This window comes from Biomphalaria glabrata, chromosome 6, assembly GCF_947242115.1.
Source record: "Biomphalaria glabrata chromosome 6, xgBioGlab47.1, whole genome shotgun sequence".
In the NCBI taxonomy this organism is placed as follows: domain Eukaryota; kingdom Metazoa; phylum Mollusca; class Gastropoda; family Planorbidae; genus Biomphalaria; species Biomphalaria glabrata.
The window spans coordinates 1,506,988-1,528,329 of record NC_074716.1 but is presented as its reverse complement, the minus strand read 5'-3'; the positions used below and the strand labels follow the sequence as shown (position 1 = coordinate 1,528,329).

The 21,342-nt window shown below is 35.5% G+C and overlaps 1 protein-coding gene across 4 annotated transcripts; it reads right to left on the bottom strand.

Annotated features, from left to right (window-relative positions):
* Positions 1 to 1,308: 1,308 nt before the first annotated feature.
* On the bottom strand, positions 1,309 to 19,654 carry LOC106068106 (calcium-responsive transcription factor-like). 4 transcript variants are annotated; one of them, XM_056032446.1, is made up of 14 exons: positions 18,440 to 19,552; positions 17,812 to 18,193; positions 16,067 to 16,284; positions 15,560 to 15,802; positions 13,493 to 13,635; positions 12,736 to 12,925; positions 12,510 to 12,624; positions 9,961 to 10,098; positions 9,553 to 9,759; positions 8,630 to 8,783; positions 6,877 to 7,036; positions 6,463 to 6,602; positions 3,822 to 4,260; positions 1,309 to 2,113 (listed from the first exon to the last, which is right to left on the bottom strand). In XM_056032446.1, exons 2-14 carry the CDS (start codon positions 17,823 to 17,825, stop codon positions 2,064 to 2,066), a joined length of 2,211 nt encoding a protein of 736 aa, XP_055888421.1. In that variant the 5' UTR covers positions 17,826 to 18,193; positions 18,440 to 19,552; the 3' UTR covers positions 1,309 to 2,063. The 4 variants fall into 4 exon arrangements, with proteins under 4 accessions (XP_055888421.1, XP_055888422.1, XP_055888420.1 ...); XM_056032447.1 differs by lacking the exons at positions 17,812 to 18,193; positions 18,440 to 19,552 and adding an exon at positions 19,571 to 19,654; XM_056032445.1 differs by having other exon boundaries at positions 17,812 to 19,552.
* Between the last annotated feature and the right edge of the window lie 1,688 nt (positions 19,655 to 21,342).

The following is a 21,342-nucleotide window of genomic DNA, read 5'->3' as shown; positions in this document are numbered from 1 at the left end:
TCCTTTTTCTATTGACAGCCCTTGACCTGTGTGCTTGGCCTGAGTCGTGTGTGTCAGTAGGCCGCACATACATTAACCCTTTTGTGCCGCCAATAGGGTTATAACAACATATATAAGCACTGGCAGAAGAAAAGAAGAGAAAAAAAAATTAAGGCAACTGACTCAAGCTCCAGCTGGAGTAACCTGCCCAATGTGCAGCCAAACATTCTGGGCTGACAGATCTATCTCACCAGCCACATGAGGACGCTCAAAACAGAAGTGCAAAGCCCTCAGCCTTCTAGAAGACGAAAGTGGTTGTCATCGAACCATGATGGACGAACTATATATATTGTTACGTTCTCTTCGAATCAGGCCTTCTGCAAACTCTGCTAAACACAACACACCCAGAACATCTAACACAACAAGAGCTTCAATAAACAAGGTGGCGGTTTATTTACAATTACATCAACAACAGCCAATAAACACAATTGGCTACATTAACTTCAAATGCTTTGCTACACAACTGAACTGCCGAACTAATCACTACAAGTCTCTTTAGCTCGTACAGCTACATTTTCGAGGACTCGCTTCGTAGCACACAGTCCTTACTGCTTGCTGTTCTGGACTCTACTGTCTCCTTTCTAACACGCTCTGTCTCTGGATCACATGACCACAACATGGGTCATATTTGCGTGAACTAGCAGTACTGTCCCTTGTCTGTCGACAGCCGTTGACCCGTGTGATTGGCCTGAGTCGTGTGTGTCAGTACACATATTAACCCTTTCAGTCCGCCACTAGGTTATAACAATATAAAGTAAAGTTCCCTTTTCAGACCTTGTGGTCTATAAGGCAGATAATGTAAAAGTCATCTGTTTCTTTGGCCTACAGTTTACGAGGGTGTCGTAGCCAGCACAATGACCAACCACCTTTAATTTTTCCCAACTAATGTTAGGTATCCATTAGAGCTGAGTGGGCTGAGGTGCCCAAAGATCCTGAACTATATATTAATATATTAAAGTAATTTCTTTGAGGTAAACCAGTTAGAAGACACTCAAAATACCTGAGTGATTAAATAAATGTGTAATTGGAGGTGACCCTGATACACAGGTGTTAGTTTAAAGGTCAAGGATTTTCAGCATCCTCTTCTTGTGGAACAGAACTGTTTCTATTTTTAAGTTACCTACTCAATAAGCATCTGATCAATGTCATGATTTGAATTTCCTGGCCTCAGGTTTGGATTCAACAAGTATTTTAATTGTTAAGTTAGCATCAAACAAATTGGTTCTGGTTAAATAAGATTTTTTAGAAATAAAAACTAGAAAAAAGAAACACTGAATGACAAAATTTTATTGAATTGCCTCAATTACTAACTAGGTCAAGGTCTAGTGTCAATGGTAAAAAAAAACTTAAGTGACATCACATTGTCACAACAATAGGTCACTAATAAATACTTGTATGAATTACTGGTAAGCATAACCATCTTCAACAAATACTACTTATATACATAATTACAGACTATAAATATATTTACAGAATATACAGCAGACATAATGCCAAGAAATTCAATGTAACACTTGGATCTACACAAGAAAAAGTAAACAGATAAAGTCTCACAAAGTAATTTACTATTATTATAATTATATAATTGCATGGGTAATTGAACTGTATAGTACGTACATATTTGATCAACATAAATTAACTGATGAACAAAAATTAACTAGCATCTTAAAATTAATTTGTTACAAAAATGAGGTCAAAACTTGTAAACTTCTGAACACTAGTATTCCACTTAAACACTCAAAGCTTCTTCATGTGTTTGAAAGTTTTCACAAAAAAAAAAATAACTGTATGCTATAATCGGACAGATAAGTTACCTTTAGTGATAAGAGTCACTTTAACATTCATTAAAAATCTAACAATCTCTTGGTAAACTTGTAGATCTATATTGTAAAAATGTATATTTCTTTAGCCACAAATAGAAACTATAGAATGATCCCACGTGGCAGAATTTACAACTCCAAATGATCACAAAGAGAGATTGTCTATTGATTCGGTCAATGCAATAAATAGACTGATTCAACTGATCATAAATCAGATACACGATGTTCTAATCTTGCCATTCCAAGCTCTTGTTCTGAAATAAAAAAAAAAAAATAAAACCATATGGAACATAAATTAATCATGATATAAGACTTAGCTGCTTTTTTTTTTATAACTACTTTAGCTTTGACTGATCTGTTTGTGTATTATGTATTAGTACTACTTTACTTTTCAGTCGTCTGTCTTGGAATGTCTCTACAATTAGTTATGTTACTAAAGGTGTTACTCTAGTCAAATTTGATGTACATAAACCTCATGCCTCTATTCTTCATCTGTTCTAGTTTCTTTTCCTTGAGATTCTAATACTGGTCTAATCAATTAAAAATTAATTAATTTGTACTATTTTATTTAATTAACTTTAGTGCTTTGGTTACTTAGTTATTTCATAAATTTATAATAACACATAGGTACTTAAGTTTGTGGTCTCAGTAAATGGTTATAATTTCTATTGTCACTTTTTATAATTGACATCTAGGTGGAAAGACATGCTCTGTTGTCTCACAATTTGTATATACAAGTATAGTTGAGAATAATTATCATTTTATTAAAATTTCCTTTCCCATATCATGATAGCCCAGAAAAATGTTGGGTATCAGATACCAGGAAAAGCAGAAAAATGAGTTTGTACTTTTACAAGTCAACACTCTGACTGGCAAAAAGAAGGAACTCTTCAATACTGTGAAGAGACAAAAGCTGAGCTGGTTTGTTCATATTGTAAAACATGACTCACTCTCTTAAGTCATTCTTTAATGGTACAATGGAGGAAGCATGAAGAAAGGTTCCTCCAAAGAAAACCTGGCTGGACAATGTAAAAGAATGGACCGGCCTCTCTTTTGATACCTGCTAAGAACACCGCACCCATACAACAAAAGCCAAAGGACATTTGAAAGATAAGAGAGAGAGAATTTGCCTGCAAATTTATATGACTAAGTAACAATCTATGACTCTGCTTACAAATGGATAGGTGTAGGACATCTTTCTAAATCAAAGTCTGTAATTGATATGAACAGAGGCCTTTCAAAGAGTAAATTATTAAAGGGCCCTTGGGCACCTCGCAGTCTCTTGGCAGATATAACCTGATTCTTATATATTGGCAAGTGATATAAACTGATTCTGATATATTGGAAGGTGATATTTAATAACCTGATTTTTTTAAGAACATGTAATCTGACTAAAACAACCAGAAATCAACCTTTTCTTCGCTACAAATGTCATGAAAAGTCCAAGGCCCATCACAAGGGGGAGAGACAAACAGAACTCTAGTGCAAAGCCCTAAATGAAGGGTGGTCCCTATATGCTTTTTTTATGCATCAAGAAAACATATTTGAGGTGGAATGCAGGTGAGGCCCACATGTACCCAGTTGTCTGGGGCTAAAATATTTTAGGGTGGTGGGCCTGCAAGTCTCTAAACATTTTTTTAATTTTGAAAAAGGTGGAGATACTAGCTAGAGTCACAAAAGTTGGGTCCACTATTGATGTGTCTCTTTAAAACAGTAACACTGTCCACTCAAAGTCATGAAGTCCAAGTTTCTCAGTACCCCAAACAAAAAATACAGCATGGGTTTTACTGCATTCTTACTGAGTCATAGCTAATAATGCCCAGCTTTCAGCCAACAAAAACAATGAATTTGATTATGAATAGGCAAACAGATATACATTGGAGCCTAAAAGCATTAATCAATTATGTCCTAAAGTTGGGTTCATAATACTCTATTAGTGGGTCTACGACAGATGTACTGTACCTGTTAACTTGCCATGATGATCATCATTTTCAACTAAAGTCAGTTGGTTGCTATCACTGTCAGAAGAATCAAAAGCCATAGTGCCTGCAGTGTCTGATTTACAGGTAACTATTGCCAAAGTATTTGGCAATCCTGTCACTATGCTAATACCAGCAGCTCCTGAAGAAACCAGTTCAGAGATGGTCGCAGTATGCACAGATCTAAGTACAGAGAGACTTGCACCAGTAAGTGTATTTAAGTCAGGTTGTGAGTGAACTATACTGGACAGGTCTGTTGGGTCAGTGTCTATGAGACCTGAAATGTTTTGACTAGAATCCAACGAGTCTAATATAGTGTGAGTACCATCTCCATCTACCAAGTCACTGCTGACATCACTCACAGGGTTTTCTTGAATTGAATCAGCAGCACCATTTGCACTGGAGTTATTACATGTGTCAATCTGAAATATAAAAGATATACAAGTCAATATATTTAAAGCATTGCATATAAAATACACAGGGATCATAGACATATGCTATTAGCCTTGCGACTTGAACTTGGCTTGGCTACCTAGAAGGGGGCTCGAGGTTCGACACCCGACTCGGGCAGAGTTGTGTTTACTGAGCGCCAAAAGGCAGCACGGAAAACCAATTCCTAGATACCCCCTCCCCCCCACCGGTCCACAAATGAGATTGGACCAAAAGCGCTCTGAGCATACTATAAGCATGAAAGTAGCGCTATATAAAAAAAAGCTATAATAATAACTACTAGTCTTGTGTTAAGTTTACTTAGCCAGGTTTCATCGCAGTCTGTTAAGCCCTGGTCTTATCTTTTATCTTTTTATTATATTTTTATCATTGTCAAAAGATGTTTTTGTCAAAATAAATGGAAAAGCAGTTTGAGTGTTGTTGTGTTTTCCCAACATCATTTCAATAACAAGTAAATAACAGACAGTGCTACAATGGCTTGGGTATTTTTGAATACTTTGACAAATTGAGGAAAACAAAAAGAAAAGTTAAGAGAAAGACTCCATTTAGAAGCTAGAATATTTTTTATTCATAAGCCTAGACTCAAAAAGGCCAGAATAAATAGTGGTAAGATAGAAAAGTTGTATAGATTTTTTTTTTTTTTCAGAATGAATATGTTGAATTGCATTATATTTCTAAATGGAGTTGATCATTCTTTAGTCTAACCAGATGAAACTGTTTGAACATAAAAGTAAATTATAATCAGCAAATCATTTTGCATGAAATTTGACAATAACAAAGAAGTCATAGAATCATACAGATCTTGAATACTCAACTTCCACCCCCCGCCCCCCCAGTTGTTTTCACACCTTCATCTTCATCCCATCCTCTAATACACCTTTATATTTCATTTCCAGTTGTTATCTTTGTCAACCAAATCCATTTCAAACATTTAATACAATAGACCTAGATTATTGTCACATGAGTCAATCATCTCTAATTAAATACTTAAGATCTTTTCTAATAGATTACAGACGTTACTTCAAAATTAGGTCCTGCGTGTATCATTGTGTCAATCTATTTATGCATATTAATCTGTGACTTAAACTCTGATTAGTTGGTTTTACTGATTCAGGCAACCCATTCCATGCTCTAACGGAACAATGGAAGGAGCACTTGTATGAAATTATCCTAGCACATAGAATAAGAAATGTGCCTTTAGCTTTGTGTCTTTCTTAGTATTTAATCAGGTTTTTTTTTTTTCTATTTTTAAAATATCGTTCAGAAACTCTGATTAGTTGGTTTTACTGATTCAGGCAACCCATTCCATGCTCTAACGGAACAATGGAAGGAGCACTTGTATGAAATTATCCTAGCACATAGAATAAGAAATGTGCCTTTAGCTTTGTGTCTTTCTTAGTATTTAATCAGGTTGTTTTTTTTTCTATTTTTAAAATATCGTTCAGCATTTTATGTATAATTGCTACTTTACTTTTTAGTCTTCTGCCCTAAAGGGTATCTCAATTTAGTGATTTTAGTAATCGTGTTACTTTAATCAAATGCAAACATTCATTTGTTATATTTTGCATGTTCTAGTTTTTTATGTTGTCTTGAGCTGAGAGGTCCCAAACAGGATGAATATATTAGTATCTTATCTTATCTTATATAATACAGACGTTACTTCAAAAAAGAAGATGATTACGTCCTACGCGTCATGCATTTAGTCATGCATATTAACCAATGACTTAAATTCAGCCAAGTCACTGGTTTTCCTGGCTAGCTCAGGCAACCCATTCCATGCTCTAATAGCACTAGGGAAGAAGGAGTGTTTGTACAAATTTATCCTAGCATATGGGACGAGGAATGTGCCTTTAGTACTGGCCTAACCAAGCTTAAATAGCATTTTAGCTAAGATCTAGTTTGATTTGTAAAAATTTCTTTTAATAAACCCTAGTGCTTTGATTTTTTTTTTCATAAATATGGGGATTCTATGATAATTTTTCATTTATTATAACACTTAAATATTTTAAGTTTTTAGTTTGTAACTGGTATACTTTGAATAAGATGTTTTTATTTGTTTTCTTTTTTTGTTATTCTTAATAATTGATTCCTATTTTTGTAATTCTTTTTGTAGTAGTAAAAGAAACCTATAAAAAAAATACTTGGGACCTAGTTTATTATTAGCTGTTTATTACCTGTAACAAACTTCCAGCAGGAAATAGACCAGGATGTAATCTAGACAAAAGCTGAGCGGTTTCTGGTGTTAAGGTTGTGCTGACCTGGGTGGTACCATCACTCAGATGAGTTTCAATTCGAGAAATAATGTGATGACCATCTAAATTTATAACAACAAATGAGCATCTAAATTTAAGTGAACAAAGCTAATTGACTCTATAATACACAACTAAATGACCATTTAGATCTACAGTAACTTAACAAAACTAATCAACTCTAGAAATTTAATACAGGACTAAGAGACCATCAAAATATGAAACTAAATGACACATACAAATATGTAATTAAAAAAAAAACAAAAAAAACAACATCAACCAATATGAAACTAAATGACACATACAAATATGTAATTTAAAAAAAAAAACAACCATCACCTTGTTCAGGGTTTTGTGTAAGAGTTACAGTGACAGTCTCAGGCATGGCTCCAGAAGACAAACTGCCATTGGCCCAAAGGGAACATAACTCATGTTTATTATCAGATGAATCTTGATCTTCGGCATTTGACTCACTGACCTGCATACTTTCAACACTTGCCTTAAAGAACAAAAAACAATAAAACATAAAATTAAAACCGTCTCCTTTTCCCTACACACACACAGCTGCAGAGAGAGAACGAGCAAGAGAGAGAAAGACATCAGTGTGTCATTCAGATTTTATTGATGTATTATTATTTTTTACATTTGTACTTTCTAGATTATTAGTTAATGTGGCTCTGTTTAGAAAAAAAAAATGTTATTTCCGATAGAAATAAGAAATTGAAAATGAATTTACACAAACTATAAAATTCTATTCTATAGATGGCATTTGTAGCAGTAAAATGTGTAATAAAAGTTTTTAGCTGTTCAACCAAATATTCACGTTATTTAAGTGTATTAAAGACAAGCACATGCCAACTCTAAATGTTCATGTTTGCTAGTAAATATTTTTTTTATTGTTAAACCTCTAATCACCTAGTTGTTCTACCATTTTGTCTGAGTGACTAATAGAGAGTTAACATTTCAGGAAACTCAACCATTGCAGTGAGATCTAAATTACTGTATACCCAGCTGAGCTAACATTATTGCTATCAGAGAGCCCATATCACTTCCCTAACCAGAGGGCAAAAACTGTAGGCTATAAAGGTAGCAAGTGAGTTTCAGACTTGACAACAAGCAAAATTTGAAAATACAAAGACACACAAGTAAATGAAAATATTGCAATCTCAAAGTGGAAAAAAAAATGTATTAACAATGTTAGTCTTATCTATCTTATGCACAAAGGGAGTTTTTTTAATCTAGGACACAAACTTTTTATCAAACTTTAGTGAGAACCAGGGAGATACTTCAATTCTTTTCATGTGGAGCTAAAAACTATATAATGATAAGAATCTATTCTTATGCCTAAAGCAGTATAGATCTTTCTGTAGCATCCTATTGCTAGGATCCTCCTCTCTAGTTCCGCAGTCAGTGTCCAAGATTTGCAAGCATATAAAAATGTGGCCATGACCAGGGAGCGCATCAGTCTGGTTGGTGTTGAGGGCTAAGCCTTTGTCTTTCCATATTGTTTTGAGTTTTGCTATTGCTGCTGCAGGCTGTGCAATTCTGGCCACTAGTTAGGTTTGGTTCCTTCATTTAAAACTTAATTTAAAACTACCAAAATTTGTCAGCTTTTCACCTCCAATACTGATTTCCCTTTTAAAGCCCTTTTTGCTACTGGTCATAATTAGAGTTTTTTTTCAGCGTTTATTTTCATAAGGAAGTCTTGTCTACGCACATCACCAAGTCAACTAGTTCTTCTGTCCCTGCTGGACCATCTATGTCATCCACTAAGTGGGTTAGGGTTAGTAGTTCTTCCCCCAAAGCTTACAATAACTTCTTAACCATCAAGGCCATCTTCCATTAACCTAAGGATAATGGAAGATAATAGATAATGCAGAATCAACCCTAGTTCAACTCAGTAACCATGCAGTATCAACCCTAGTTCAACTCAGTAACCATGCAGAATCAACCCTAGTTCAACTCAGTAACCATGCAGTATCAACCCTAGTTCAACTCAGTAACCATGCAGTATAAACACTAGTTCAACTCAGTAACCATGCAGTATGATTTAAAGATTAAGATTATTCTGAAAAAAATAAATAAAACCAACCACACAAGTTGTAAGGGGCAGCAACCCACTCTCTATATCCTTCATAGCTTGATGAATGTGATTCTTCAAGTCATTGACTGTAGGAAACATAGTTAGATCATGACGTTCTGGGACAGAGCCAGGACACTGGAACAGTTCTTTTAAAACAAATCTCCTACAAGAAACAACACAAGACATTCTAAATGTTTCCTTTTGGGATATAAATAAGACACAATATTGGATATGAACTTTTTTTTTCCTTTCTTAATTCTTTGGACTATTAGTTGGCAATGTATTTTAATCAAATCAAGATTAGATAATTTGGAGATAAGTTAATCTACTTGTAGACTCAGTGGGCTTTCTAAAGTGTTTTAATTTAGTAAGTTTTATATTTAACCTAACCTTGTGAAGCCTTAAAAATATAGTTTTATTATTATACTTTTTTTTTTTTTTTTTGAGGTTTTGAACTTTTCTTCAGAAATGAAGATTATGAGATGAAGGCAAAGTTTAAACATGGTACTATCATGACTGATGACAGTTCAAAGTTTATACACCACAACCATGGAGCCCAACATACCCTGCATAGGATTAACAGTTATCAGGCACTAAAAAAGTCTTGACAAACTGTGGGAGATGAGTGGACAGAAAAATATAGAAGTGCAGATCTTAGAGAGGAAGTGGAGATGGATTGGTCACACCCTTAGATACCAGCAACAGAGTCCTTAGAGTGGAACCCTCAGGGAACAAGACGCAGAGGAAGACCAAAAAGAACATGGCGACGCAGTGTATTTGAAGAAGCAGAGAAGACCAGGAAGAGCTGGGAAACCATAAAAAAACTAGCAAGAGACCATGGAGAGTGGCGTGTGTTTGTCAAGGCCCTATGTTCCATGAGGAACTCAAAGGAGTGATGATGATGATAAAAGACTCAAAAAAGAAAAACTCACCGCAACTGTTTTCTGATATAATAAAGCCGAGTCTCTCCTCCAGCCACCATTTGTCTAAGTTTCTCCAAGACCGATGGGTGTATTCGAGCACCAAGGTTTTGCTCATCGCCAACATTCATAGTTTCCTCCAAAATTAGAGATGAACTGCTGTCCTGTTTACATTCGTGGTAATCATGAGCTTTTAAAGTTGGCAACTGAACATAATACCTGCAATGCAGCGGCAGAAACTGTTCAGACACGTATCAAAATAAGTATAGATGGTATATTGAAATATAGATGTGAAGTTTGAGCTACACTGAACAAAAGGAAAACATAATGCAGTAAATATCTACACTTACATTTCTCAAACAGAAAATGGTTGAAAATATTTAACAACTTTTAACTAAACAAGTAATGTTCAAGACATACCTTTCTTCTCCCCACCTATCTAAACCTTGTTCACGTAGTTCATGAAATGCTTTGTCCATTGCTAGACGAATGCTCTTTTTGTCTAAATTTAGATTCACAGAGTGAGATGGAAATTTGCGAACTTTTTTTATGTAGATACTGAAATAAAAACCATCAATTATTTGGTAATTAAAAATATGTTAACTGCTACTCACAACTATTCCTTTGGATCTAACAAACGCTCATCCTTTTGGTCAGGTATAATAAGAAATATCATATGCATCACCAAACATTCCTTAAAGTAACATTCATATTAGTCATGTTCAATATAAGATGTCCCAACAGCATTGCCTTGTAGTGTTCTCCTATGCAACAAACTTTAAAAAAAAGCACTAAAAATTCCCATACAACAAATTCAAGATCACCTTGATAAGACAGGTTGAAGAGAACCTTGATAAGACAGGTTGAAAAGAACCTTGATAAGACAGGTTGAAGAGAACCTTGATAAAACAGGTTGAAGAGAACCTTGATAAGACAGGTTGAAAAGAACCTTGATAAGACAGGTTGAAGAGAACATTGATAAAACAGGTTGAAAAGAACCTTGATAAGACAGGTTGAAGAGAACCTTGATAAGACAGGTTGAAAAGAACCTTGATAAGACAGGTTGAAGAGAACCTTGATAAGACAGGTTGAAGAGAACATTGATAAAACAGGTTGAAAAGAACCTTGATAAGACAGGTTGAAGAGAACCTTGATAAAACAGGTTGAAGAAAACCTTGATAAGACAGGTTGAAGAAAACCTTGATAAGACAGGTTGAAGAGAACCTTGATAAGACAGGTTGAAGAAAACCTTGATAAAACAGGTTGAAGAGAACCTTGATAAGACAGGTTGAAAAGAACCTTGATAAGACAGGTTGAAGAGAACATTGATAAAACAGGTTGAAAAGAACCTTGATAAGACAGGTTGAAGAGAACCTTGATAAGACAGGTTGAAAAGAACCTTGATAAGACAGGTTGAAGAGAACCTTGATAAGACAGGTTGAAGAGAACATTGATAAAACAGGTTGAAAAGAACCTTGATAAGACAGGTTGAAGAGAACCTTGATAAAACAGGTTGAAGAAAACCTTGATAAGACAGGTTGAAGAAAACCTTGATAAGACAGGTTGAAGAGAACCTTGATAAGACAGGTTGAAGAAAACCTTGATAAGACAGATTTAAGAGAACCTTGATAAGACAGGCTGAAGAAAACCTTGATAAGACAGGTTTAAGAGAACCTTGATAAGACAGGTTGAAGAAAACCTTGATAAGACAGGTTGAAGAAAACCTTGATAAGACAGGTTTAAGAGAACCTTGATAAGACAGGCTGAAGAAAACCTTGATAAGACAGGTTGAAGAAAACCTTGATAAGACAGGTTTAAGAGAACCTTGATAAGACAGGCTGAAGAAAACCTTGATAAGACAGGTTGAAGAGAACCTTGATAAAACAGGTTGTTTAGCTTTGTTGAAACCAAAGAGCAAATTTAGGTTTGAAGAAAATTAATTTTAGTTTGAAGAAAATAAAATAATTTAGGTTAAGTATCTTGAATGACTAAGCACTCGGCCAATGTGTGGAGTTTCATATATATATATATAAATTAGAAGAGTACTCAGAAACAGATAATCTTAACATCATCTGCTCTATAGATTGCAAGGTCTTACTTACTTTACTCAAAAACTATTGTACTTGCTTATGTTATAACAGTGTTCAAACCAAGTGTCACAGTCTCAGTTGACATTGCATGATCTAAAGTTCACGGCATGTTAAGAGTTAAAAGACACGTGAAATTCCTGATGTAGAAAACAGGAAGTAGAATGAATAAAGTTGACTTTGAGGGCAGTCAGTCAAGTCAAGTAAAGTCAAGTTAGAGAAGTCAAATGGTATTTTTTGGACCGGGTGGTCAAGTAATATTTTAGTCCGCAACGGACAAGTAACGACTTAGAAAAGTCTGTAGTAATTTCAGTTAGAAAGTAACTTGTGGGCAGTTGTTGCCAGTGGTCTTTTTGAGACGTATTAGTTGATCTATATTTCTGCACAGTGTTACCCGCTGAGATGCGGACGTGATTTGTAATTAACATATATTGGATACATTTGATACCGCTGTTATGCGGATAGGATTGTTTATTATGTCTTGACTTGTAGCGCTAACAAGGAGTGCAGTATTATTATTATTGTGTTGTAAAATAAACTTTATATTTGTCTGCTGAAACGGACTTCGGTCAGTTTATAAGTATTTGTATTGCCACGTGTCAAGAGTACTTCAGGAAACAAGAACCCAGCATTACACGACATTCGCATTCTGCAATGTTACACCATATAACTTTCATTTACACCAAGTTAACATTTTAGTGGCCAAGTTCCAATGCCTTCTTTCAAAGCTCAATTAGATTCAGCTAGTAACTTGCTGCTAAGGCTCAAATTATTTCAATCTTCACTATCCAAACACAAAAAGTTTCATTTGTCAATCATGTTTGTTTCCCTCATCCAAGTTACATTTGAGTACGAAGAAAAAAAAGTGAGAAAAATAATTACCGAGCTGGACAAGTTTGCTTAAATTCACCAGATGAATTTTGTGATGATCCTCGTTTTCCTAGAGTTCCTCGTCTGCGAGGACCAAATTGACATTCCATTACAACAGCTCGACTGCCTGTAAATGGACATTCCATTATTTTGATTAGATTATGATACATGACTGCTGTTCTTGTGTTTATCAAATGGACATTAATTTGCATGAATTAATTGAACTGCTACAACGAACCTGTGTTGACAAACGGAATCCCATCAAATGGAACATACTGAGATTTCCACATTAATCTTGTGGAGGTTTTAGCAGGACTAGGAGACTGGCGTGTGCCCCAGAAGCTACTGGTCTGTTGTTTGTGCTGAGTCAACACCATGTCCAGTTCTGTCTCAGTCTCAACATAGCCACGGTAAGAATCACCAATTTTCTATCACAAGTTATTGAAAAAAACAAAAAAAAAAACATTAAGTATAAAGAATTCAAGTCTAAATATAGGCCATATTTTATTCCAGTTGAATATATTCCTAACTCATTCCAGTCTAAATGAAGACACATATCATTCCAGCATGAGTATAGATGAGTGTTCTTCTGTTAGGGATGTGATAAGCAAGGAGCAAAATAAAGCAGGCAGTTTGGAAAGCTCTAGCTTGTTTCAGACGTATAAACAAGCAAAATATGTGTATAAAATCTGTTCTTCATTTTTTTGGTTACTTTAAAAAAAATCGTAACGTAAAGTATCAACTTGATCCTAGAAAGAGTGTGGAAGAAATAACGTGTACAAATTGTACCAAACAGACAAGAGTGAGTTGATTTAAGCTTTGTAAAAATAATCTGTTATTAAAGGATTTTAAGTCATAATGATATATACTGAATATTATGTAAATAAAAGTTATCACTAGTAGTATAGTATAATCTAATTACTAAATTTAAAAAAGTATTTAACATGACAGAATCCCCTCCCCCTTATTGAAGAGAAAAATAGATTCATTCTTACCTCACATTTTTTCAGTCTCATGGCCCAGGCTGGACAATTTACAGGCAGCACTTCTTGTGGGGGTGGCATCAATATAGCTGCCATGCCCTCCACAGTAGCAGAATGGAGATCTGAGGAATCAGCTGTCTCAAATCCTGAAAAACCTGAAAGAAGAGGGCATAAAACAAAACTTAAGAATGATCAAGATCTTTGTTCCTAATGCAAAAGCAATTCATGTTCTTTCAATGTTCATCAATTTATTTCCAGTCGATTATTCCATTGTAGAATTTCAGCTCTCACCCTTTCTTAATGAATATTCCCAATGAAACAGACAAATCTCTTTCTATTGCCTATTTGCCTGTTGCCCACATAACTTGTTAATATTATTAATAAATTATTACAGACATTTCACATTGTAAACTCTGTGCATCATGAAAGTTTCATTTCAAACTAAACCAAAGAAATAGGTTGAAAACTGTCTAATAAATGAAATATATAATTCAACTCAACTCATTTAAAAGATCTAACAGCTACGTGATCTATGTGGTTTTAAAAGGTCTAACAGCTACGTGATCTATGTGGTTAGAGAAGGTCTAACAGCTACGTGATCTATGTGGTTAGAGAAGGTCTAACAGCTAAGTGATCTATGTGGTTTTAAAAGGTCTAACAGCTAAGTGTTCTATGTGGTTTTAAAAGGTCTAACAGCTACGTGATCTATGTGGTTTTAAAAGGTCTAACAGACACGTGATCTATGTGGTTTTAAAAGGTCTAACAGCTACGTGATCTATGTGGTTTTAAAAGGTCTAACAGCTATGTGATCTATGTGGTTTTAAAAGGTCTAACAGCTAAGTGATCTATGTGGTTTTAAAAGGTCTAACAGCTAAGTGTTCTATGTGGTTTTAAAAGGTCTAACAGCTAAGTGATCTATGTGGTTTTAAAAGGTCTAACAGCTACGTGATCTATGTGGTTTTAAAAGGTCTAACAGCTAAGTGATCTATGTGGTTTTAAAAGGTCTAACAGCTAAGTGATCTATGTGGTTTTAAAAGGTCTAACAGCTACGTGATCTATGTGGTTTTAAAAGGTCTAACAGCTAAGTGATCTATGTGGTTTTAAAAGGTCTAACAGCTAAGTGTTCTATGTGGTTTTAAAAGGTCTAACAGCTAAGTGATCTATGTGGTTTTAAAAGGTCTAACAGCTACGTGATCTATGTGGTTTTAAAAGGTCTAACAGCTATGTGATCTATGTGGTTTTAAAAGGTCTAACAGCTAAGTGATCTATGTGGTTTTAAAAGGTCTAACAGCTACGTGATCTATGTGGTTTTAAAAGGTCTAACAGCTAAGTGATCTATGTGGTTAGAGAAGGTCTAACAGCTAAGTGATCTATGTGGTTTTAAAAGGTCTAACAGCTAGGTGATCTATGTGGTTAGAGAAGGTCTAACAGCTAAGTGATCTATGTGGTTAGAGAAGGTCTAACAGCTAAGTGATCTATGTGGTTTTAAAAGGTCTAACAGCTACGTGATCTATGTGGTTTTAAAAGGTCTAACAGCTAAGTGATCTATGTGGTTTGAGGTCTAACTGCTAAGTGATCTATGTGGTTTGAGGTCTAACTGCTATGAGTTATATGTGGTTTGAGAAGGTCTAACAGCTAAGTGATCTATGTGGTTTTAAAAGGTCTAACAGCTAAGTGTTCTATGTGGTTTGAGAAGGTCTAACAGCTAAGTGATCTATATAGTTTGAGAAGGTCTAATAGTTCTAGTTCGTTTATGCTTTAATATAGCATAGAAAAGATAACTACTATCGATTTGTGGGAGAGAACTAGATAAAAGCCCATTGCTCAAGACATCACAAAACGAAAATGGAGCTGGATAGGGTACTGGAATGACATGGGAGCAGATGAAGAAAGCTGCTCAGAACAGAGTTCGGTGGAGAGGTGTGGTTGCGGCCCTATCCTCCCCTGGGAGTACACAGGATTAAGTAAGTAAGTAAGTATGCTTTACATGTCAAACAGAATAAGACAATATGATTGATTTATTTATATCATAAGTAATGAGCAAAGGCATTAAGAAAAAAAAAGAAAATAATTGTTTACCTAATTGCTTGCCATTAGCTAATAGACTTGGATTAGCGATAGCAATCAATCCAATATACTTAGTGCCTAGACTAGTGTTTGTAGGTACAATGTGAACCAGGCCTTCACCCCCTTCAGTGGCAAGTCCCAAGTTTAAAAATTCTTGTGCTGTGACCACCTGCATGCCCTCTGGTGCTGTGAAGCCACTAGAGACTGGTGTAGACAGCAAGGACTGCAGTGTAGAGTGGTTGTTTTGGATAACATCTACATAGAAGATGATCAAATACATTTATAAGTTAGTAAGAGGTAATGTTCATTCAAGATATAAATATCAATGAGACTAGTATAACAGTTAAGAAAGTTGTCTTTTGAATGGCTAAATATTCTCACAGCTTTACGTTTCCATACAAATTTAAGAAGATTTAAATTCATTTCATATTTCAATGTAAACAATATAATACTAATGTGTAAACCCTTTAACTGTATTATGTATGATATATATTATATATTGTATAGATCTAAGCTTACCTCCTCCATTGACAACAGATAACATTTGGTTCACATCATCATCGTCATCTTCAACCTTCACCATATCTTCTAAGTCTTCATCGTCTAAGCTCTTCATTCCAGACATGCTGACCTCTGACCCCTCCATCAATGGTAAACTCATTAAAATACAGTTATCGGATGTCATATGAGTTTCTTCACAGACACTTTCTCCATCTCTGGTCATTATTAGCTTCAGTCTACAATAAAACAAATAAAAGGATTAGCTACAGGATAATAATATTGCAATAATAAATTTCCACCTACTAAAAACAATTCATTCATTTTAACAAGAAAAACATATAAAATACTTTTAAAAAAAAAAAGCTTACACTAAGTGTAATTGTATCAATTAGTTTCGAAGTGTAATTGTATCAATTAGTTTTGATTGGTCAGATAATTAAATTTGTAATAGATCTAGCTAGACCAACAACAATAAATATGTGCGATTAATATTTGTCCCAATTGTTTTTCATTAGCACTATTTCATGCTTTTAGCTTTCTCAATAGGCTATGATCCTATCATTTATCTGGGCCAGAAAAATAATGTGTACAAACTTTTTAACAGACAGAGAGAGTTGATATAAGCTTTGTAGAAAAATACAATCATTAGCTAGTCTAGATTAAAGCTTAAAAAAAAAAGTTCAAAAAAAGTTCACTCATTTACAATGCAAAGTTTAAATTTTTCAAATGTGTTTTAAGAATTTACTAAATCTTTAAACAAGCAATTTTTTTTTTATTTATTTTTTTTTTAAGTTTTCTCCATTTAGACTTAAAGTTCACGTTAGATCTTAGAGTCACAAATGTTACATCACAGACATGGCTAAAAGAAAATGTAGAAAAAAAAATAATTCTAAAAACTAGATTGGTCTAGAGCAGTGGTCTTCAACGTGGGCGCTATCGCCCCCTGGGGGGCATTTTCGTAAAATTGGGGGGCGCTGGAGCCAAAGGGCGGTAGGGGAGTGCTGGGCATACAAGGGGCAAGAAGAAACTAAAGGCGCACTTAAACAAAACAAATAAAAAAATTTTCAACATTAAAGCTGGCAAACTAAATGCAGTGTTTCACATAACTATGCAAACCCAGTTGCGACCTGCATATTTCCCCCTATTTTGTGCTCTTAAGGGGGGGGCACCTCTCTAACATTGTCCTCCTCTAAGCTCGCCAAAGATCGCCTTTGGCATGCGGCCGTCTCCTATGTGGGATAAGTGTTATTTGATAGCATAAAATTAATAAATAAAGAAATGACATTTTGTTCAAAATTGCCTTCCCACGCTTCTTTATTTATAAGTGTTTTTCTTACAGGAGGGGGCGCTGGCGGATTTTTTAAAGGAAAAAATACAAAAAGGGGGCGGTAGGCCACAAAAGGTTGAAGACCACTGGTCTAGAGAATCTTATAAATGCAAGTTCAATTATTTTAAATAAACTCATCAATTTTGTCTACATACATTGCTTTTGAGTCTTTTAGTCTGATTAGAGTCTGTTTTTTCATTGTTAAGCGAGTTAGTGTGTATACAATGTTCTATTTTATCATCACTGGCTTCTGATAATATAATGTATGCAGGATGTACACTGAGTGACTCCTTGATTAATTGATTTAAATGAGTATGTTATGTCTTATTAATGGCTCTATGTGAAATTCTATAAAATAATAAAGCTTTTCTTCAAGTCCAAAGATTAATGACAAGTAAAGTATTTAGGAGGCTATGCAATCCCAGCTGTGACCTACATATTTTGCCACATCCAGCACAAACATAACCGTTGTCCACTGGTGGTTGCTTTAGGTTTTCTGTTTGATGTGTCTACTTGTCATCAGCAGTGGCTTCTCGTTTGGTCTCAAGTGTGTATCCCGCCACCTTTGTAAGAAACCTCCAGCAGTCTTGTTTGGAAGCCAACTGCTGCCAGGTGCTTTCTTCTGTGTCAATTAAAGCAAGTTGGCGCCTAAATTGGTCTAAAGAATTTACGGGGGGAACCTCTGTTACGCCGACCACATTTATCTCACCAAAAAAGATGTAAGATTGCCTTTGGCATACTGTCATTCCCCATATGCCCTGCCCAGCATATAAACAGTCCCTCTTTACTGTACATACCAGCATTCTATACATGTACATCTAGGATAAGCCAAGAACAAGTCAAGTTAACATCTTATTTGAGAGAACATCTTAAAATTACACAAGTTCTTTCAAAAAAGATAATTATGTTCAAATATGTTCTATGGTCTATGGTTATGCATATCCATAATCTATGTCAAGGGAAGTTAGTGTGAGATCTAACTCAGTAAATTTAGAATCAAAGAATGTTTTTAATTCATTGAATTTTAGAAGGCCTAGCCTAAAAATTGATTAATCTCTGAATACTTGTTGAAAGTTTTTCTGAGTTTATGATCTATAGAGCAATTTGGAATCTAGACTCTAGAAGACCTCTAACTTTATTTAAACTATTTAATCTAGCTTCAAATAAATTTAGCTTCTGTTAAAATCTAGATTTACTTGCGCACTGGACTGTTGTTCGGACTTATCAATGATCCCGGTTTCAAACCCTGCCCGCGCCCATCCCCAGTCATCCTGAAGGAACATCCGAAACATGGAAAACATTTTACAAACAATTTTTAATTCAACTACCGGTAAGTTTTTTTTCTAGTACCGGGTAGCTTTAATCATCATCAGTCCATTGCCTTTTATGGAAAGTAGGGAAAAGTATGGATGCTGTGACCCTGTAATAACCAGAAGTTGCCAAAACCTCTTTTCTGAACAACATCAACTGTCCACCTTTGAAGAATATCAAGAGAGATCTGTCCATTCTTTCTCATCATTGTCCAGCCAGGTTTTCTTTGGACCTTAAATTTATTTCTTGCTTCCTACAGTGTACTGGTACCTTGAATGACGATTTTATTTCAGATAGTGAATCATGTCTTACTAAATAATCTGGACTCTGGGGGTCTAGATCTATAAGATCTATAACAAAATGACAGAACCAGTTCTAATCAGGTGTTCCCCCCCCCCTCCTTTTTTTTGGGCCAGCCGGTGTTGACTTGTAAAAGTAGATATATAAAAATGTCTTTAAATTCTAGATCTCTAGAGTCTAGAAAATATTCTAGAAACTCAGTCTACGTAGAAATAATAGAATGGATCTAATTCTGAGCTCTCGTATCTACTGGAGTTAGACTAGAGCATTCATTCAATCCGACCATTCGACTCTGTCATTCCTCATTCATTAATTTTGTTGTTAGTAGTTGTACACTCAGCAGCAGACCTAGCCTCTGAGACTACGGACTAGATTCTAGTTCTATTATTTTATGTTATTATATCCAGATTAGTTATTAAAAATAAATTTGTATCCTAAGTAGATCTAGATCTCGTGTCTAATGCTTTATAAGAATCTTAAGTCTTCTAGAGTCTATCATGCCATATTCAAAACGAAAGTAGGCGCTTGATCTAAAGTAAAAACGGATCACAATGAGACTTGTAAGTTGAAAACGAGTCACAAACCTCGAAGTCGTTGTAGGCTAAATAAAATGGCGTTGTGAGTAGCAAAATAATTCACGCATGCGCGGCGAGATGTCACACAGATTGATTCCAACAGGTTTGTTGAAGCTAGAGATTTTCTCTCAAATCTGTGTCTACAATGTTGCATTGCCATAGCTTCTCTGTACTAAAAGGTATACCTGAACATCGAAACTAAAAATCAAGCTGGCTTTTTAAAGCTAGATCTAGAGATTTTAACTCAACTAGCTGTTCTGTACAAATGGAAAAGCTGAACATCGAAACAAACAAGTAACAGAAAAAAAAGTGTGTTTTTATTTAAGGCTATTTCCCTTATATGAAGCTGATAACTTTTTTGTTAGATTTATTTCTTTGCTCTTAATAGATAAAGAGGGGGGAAAAATTACCCTGTTCCAATCCCACCCCACCACCGAAAAAAATTCCTTGTGTATATATATAGGCCTATATGTAATAAGTCATGTGTACATATGTACACACCGTGTACAATTTTTAAGACCGCACTACAAACAGTGATGTCCTTGCGAACGCCTGTATGGACAGAGGAACTTCTTATGGTCCAATATATTATAGTTACACTGGGCAGGGCACGTATCCCGTATGGGAGACGAACGTATGCCAAAGGCAGTCTGTTTTGGTGATTGACATGACAGGTGCCCCGCGGAAACGCTTTAAAGACCAGCTTAGGCGTCAACTTGCCTTAGCTGACATAAAAGAGAGCACATGGTTGCATGCGGTCTCAGAACGAGACAGCTGGAGGTCACTCACAAAGGCCGCGGGATACACATTTGAGACCACAAGAAAATCCACTGCCGAGGACAGACGCAGACGGCGAAAAGAAAATATAAATCTAACACCTGCTGACAATGGTTTTGCTTGCCCTGGATGTGGCAGAATATGTAGATCACAGCTGGGACTGCGCAGCCACGGGGAATAGCCTACTGCATTCCTCACTAATCTTCGGACTCGAAAACAAGCCTTATTATTGTACACAGTTTTAGATTGGTGATATGATCTAGATCCAGACTTCAAACAAGAAAAACATCAAACTACTTTTTGTTTCCCAAAAAGATAACTCCATTTTATCTTAGCTTATATAATACACACGTTACTTCAAAAAAGAAGATGATTACGTAATAAGCGTCATGCATTTAGTCATGCATATTAACCAATGTCTTAAATTCTGCCAAGTCACTGGTTTTCCTGGCTAGCTCAGGCATCCCATTCCATGCTCTAATAGCACTAGGGAAGAAGGAGCGCTTGTACAAATTTGTCCTAGCATATGGAACGAGGAATGTGCCTTTATCTTTGTGTCTTTCTGAGTATATATATAAACACTGACTAAAAATAATTCTCATGCATCCTCGGGAGATTCCGCGAGAGTTCCTATTTTTTAACGTAGACAAAGGAGGTGAGGGTTAGGGGCTACAAATAAATGCATTCAAGAAATGACGGAGAGCCTAGACAGAGAGGCACCCAAAATTGGCCTCCGCATAAACTTGGATAAGACTAAAATTATGCGAGTGGGATATAAGGCAAAGTTTGTCTTCGTCAGACTTGGCGAGTCAAAGCTTGAAGAGCTGGACAAGTTCACGTACCTTGGCTGGCTTGGCAGCATCATAACAAATGATGGAGATGCTTACCATGATGTAGCGTGCCGAATAGGAAAGGCAGGGAGCATTTTCCAAAGGCTGCAGCCTATTTGGACTAGCCAAGCCATTGGACTCGAGACAAAAATACACCTTCTCAACACAATCGTC

Coding starts and splice junctions, on each gene's coding strand:
- LOC106068106 (XM_056032444.1), bottom strand. CDS start 17,574: ATGAAAAAACAGACTCTAATCAGACTAAAAGACTCAAAAGCAAT. Junction 16,285..17,530: donor CTAAAAGACTCAAAAGCAAT/GTATGTAGACAA, acceptor GTTTTATTGTAG/ACTGAAGCTAATAATGACCA. Junction 6,603..6,876: donor TACACAAAACCCTGAACAAG/GTGATGGTTGTT, acceptor TTATAAATTTAG/ATGGTCATCACATTATTTCT.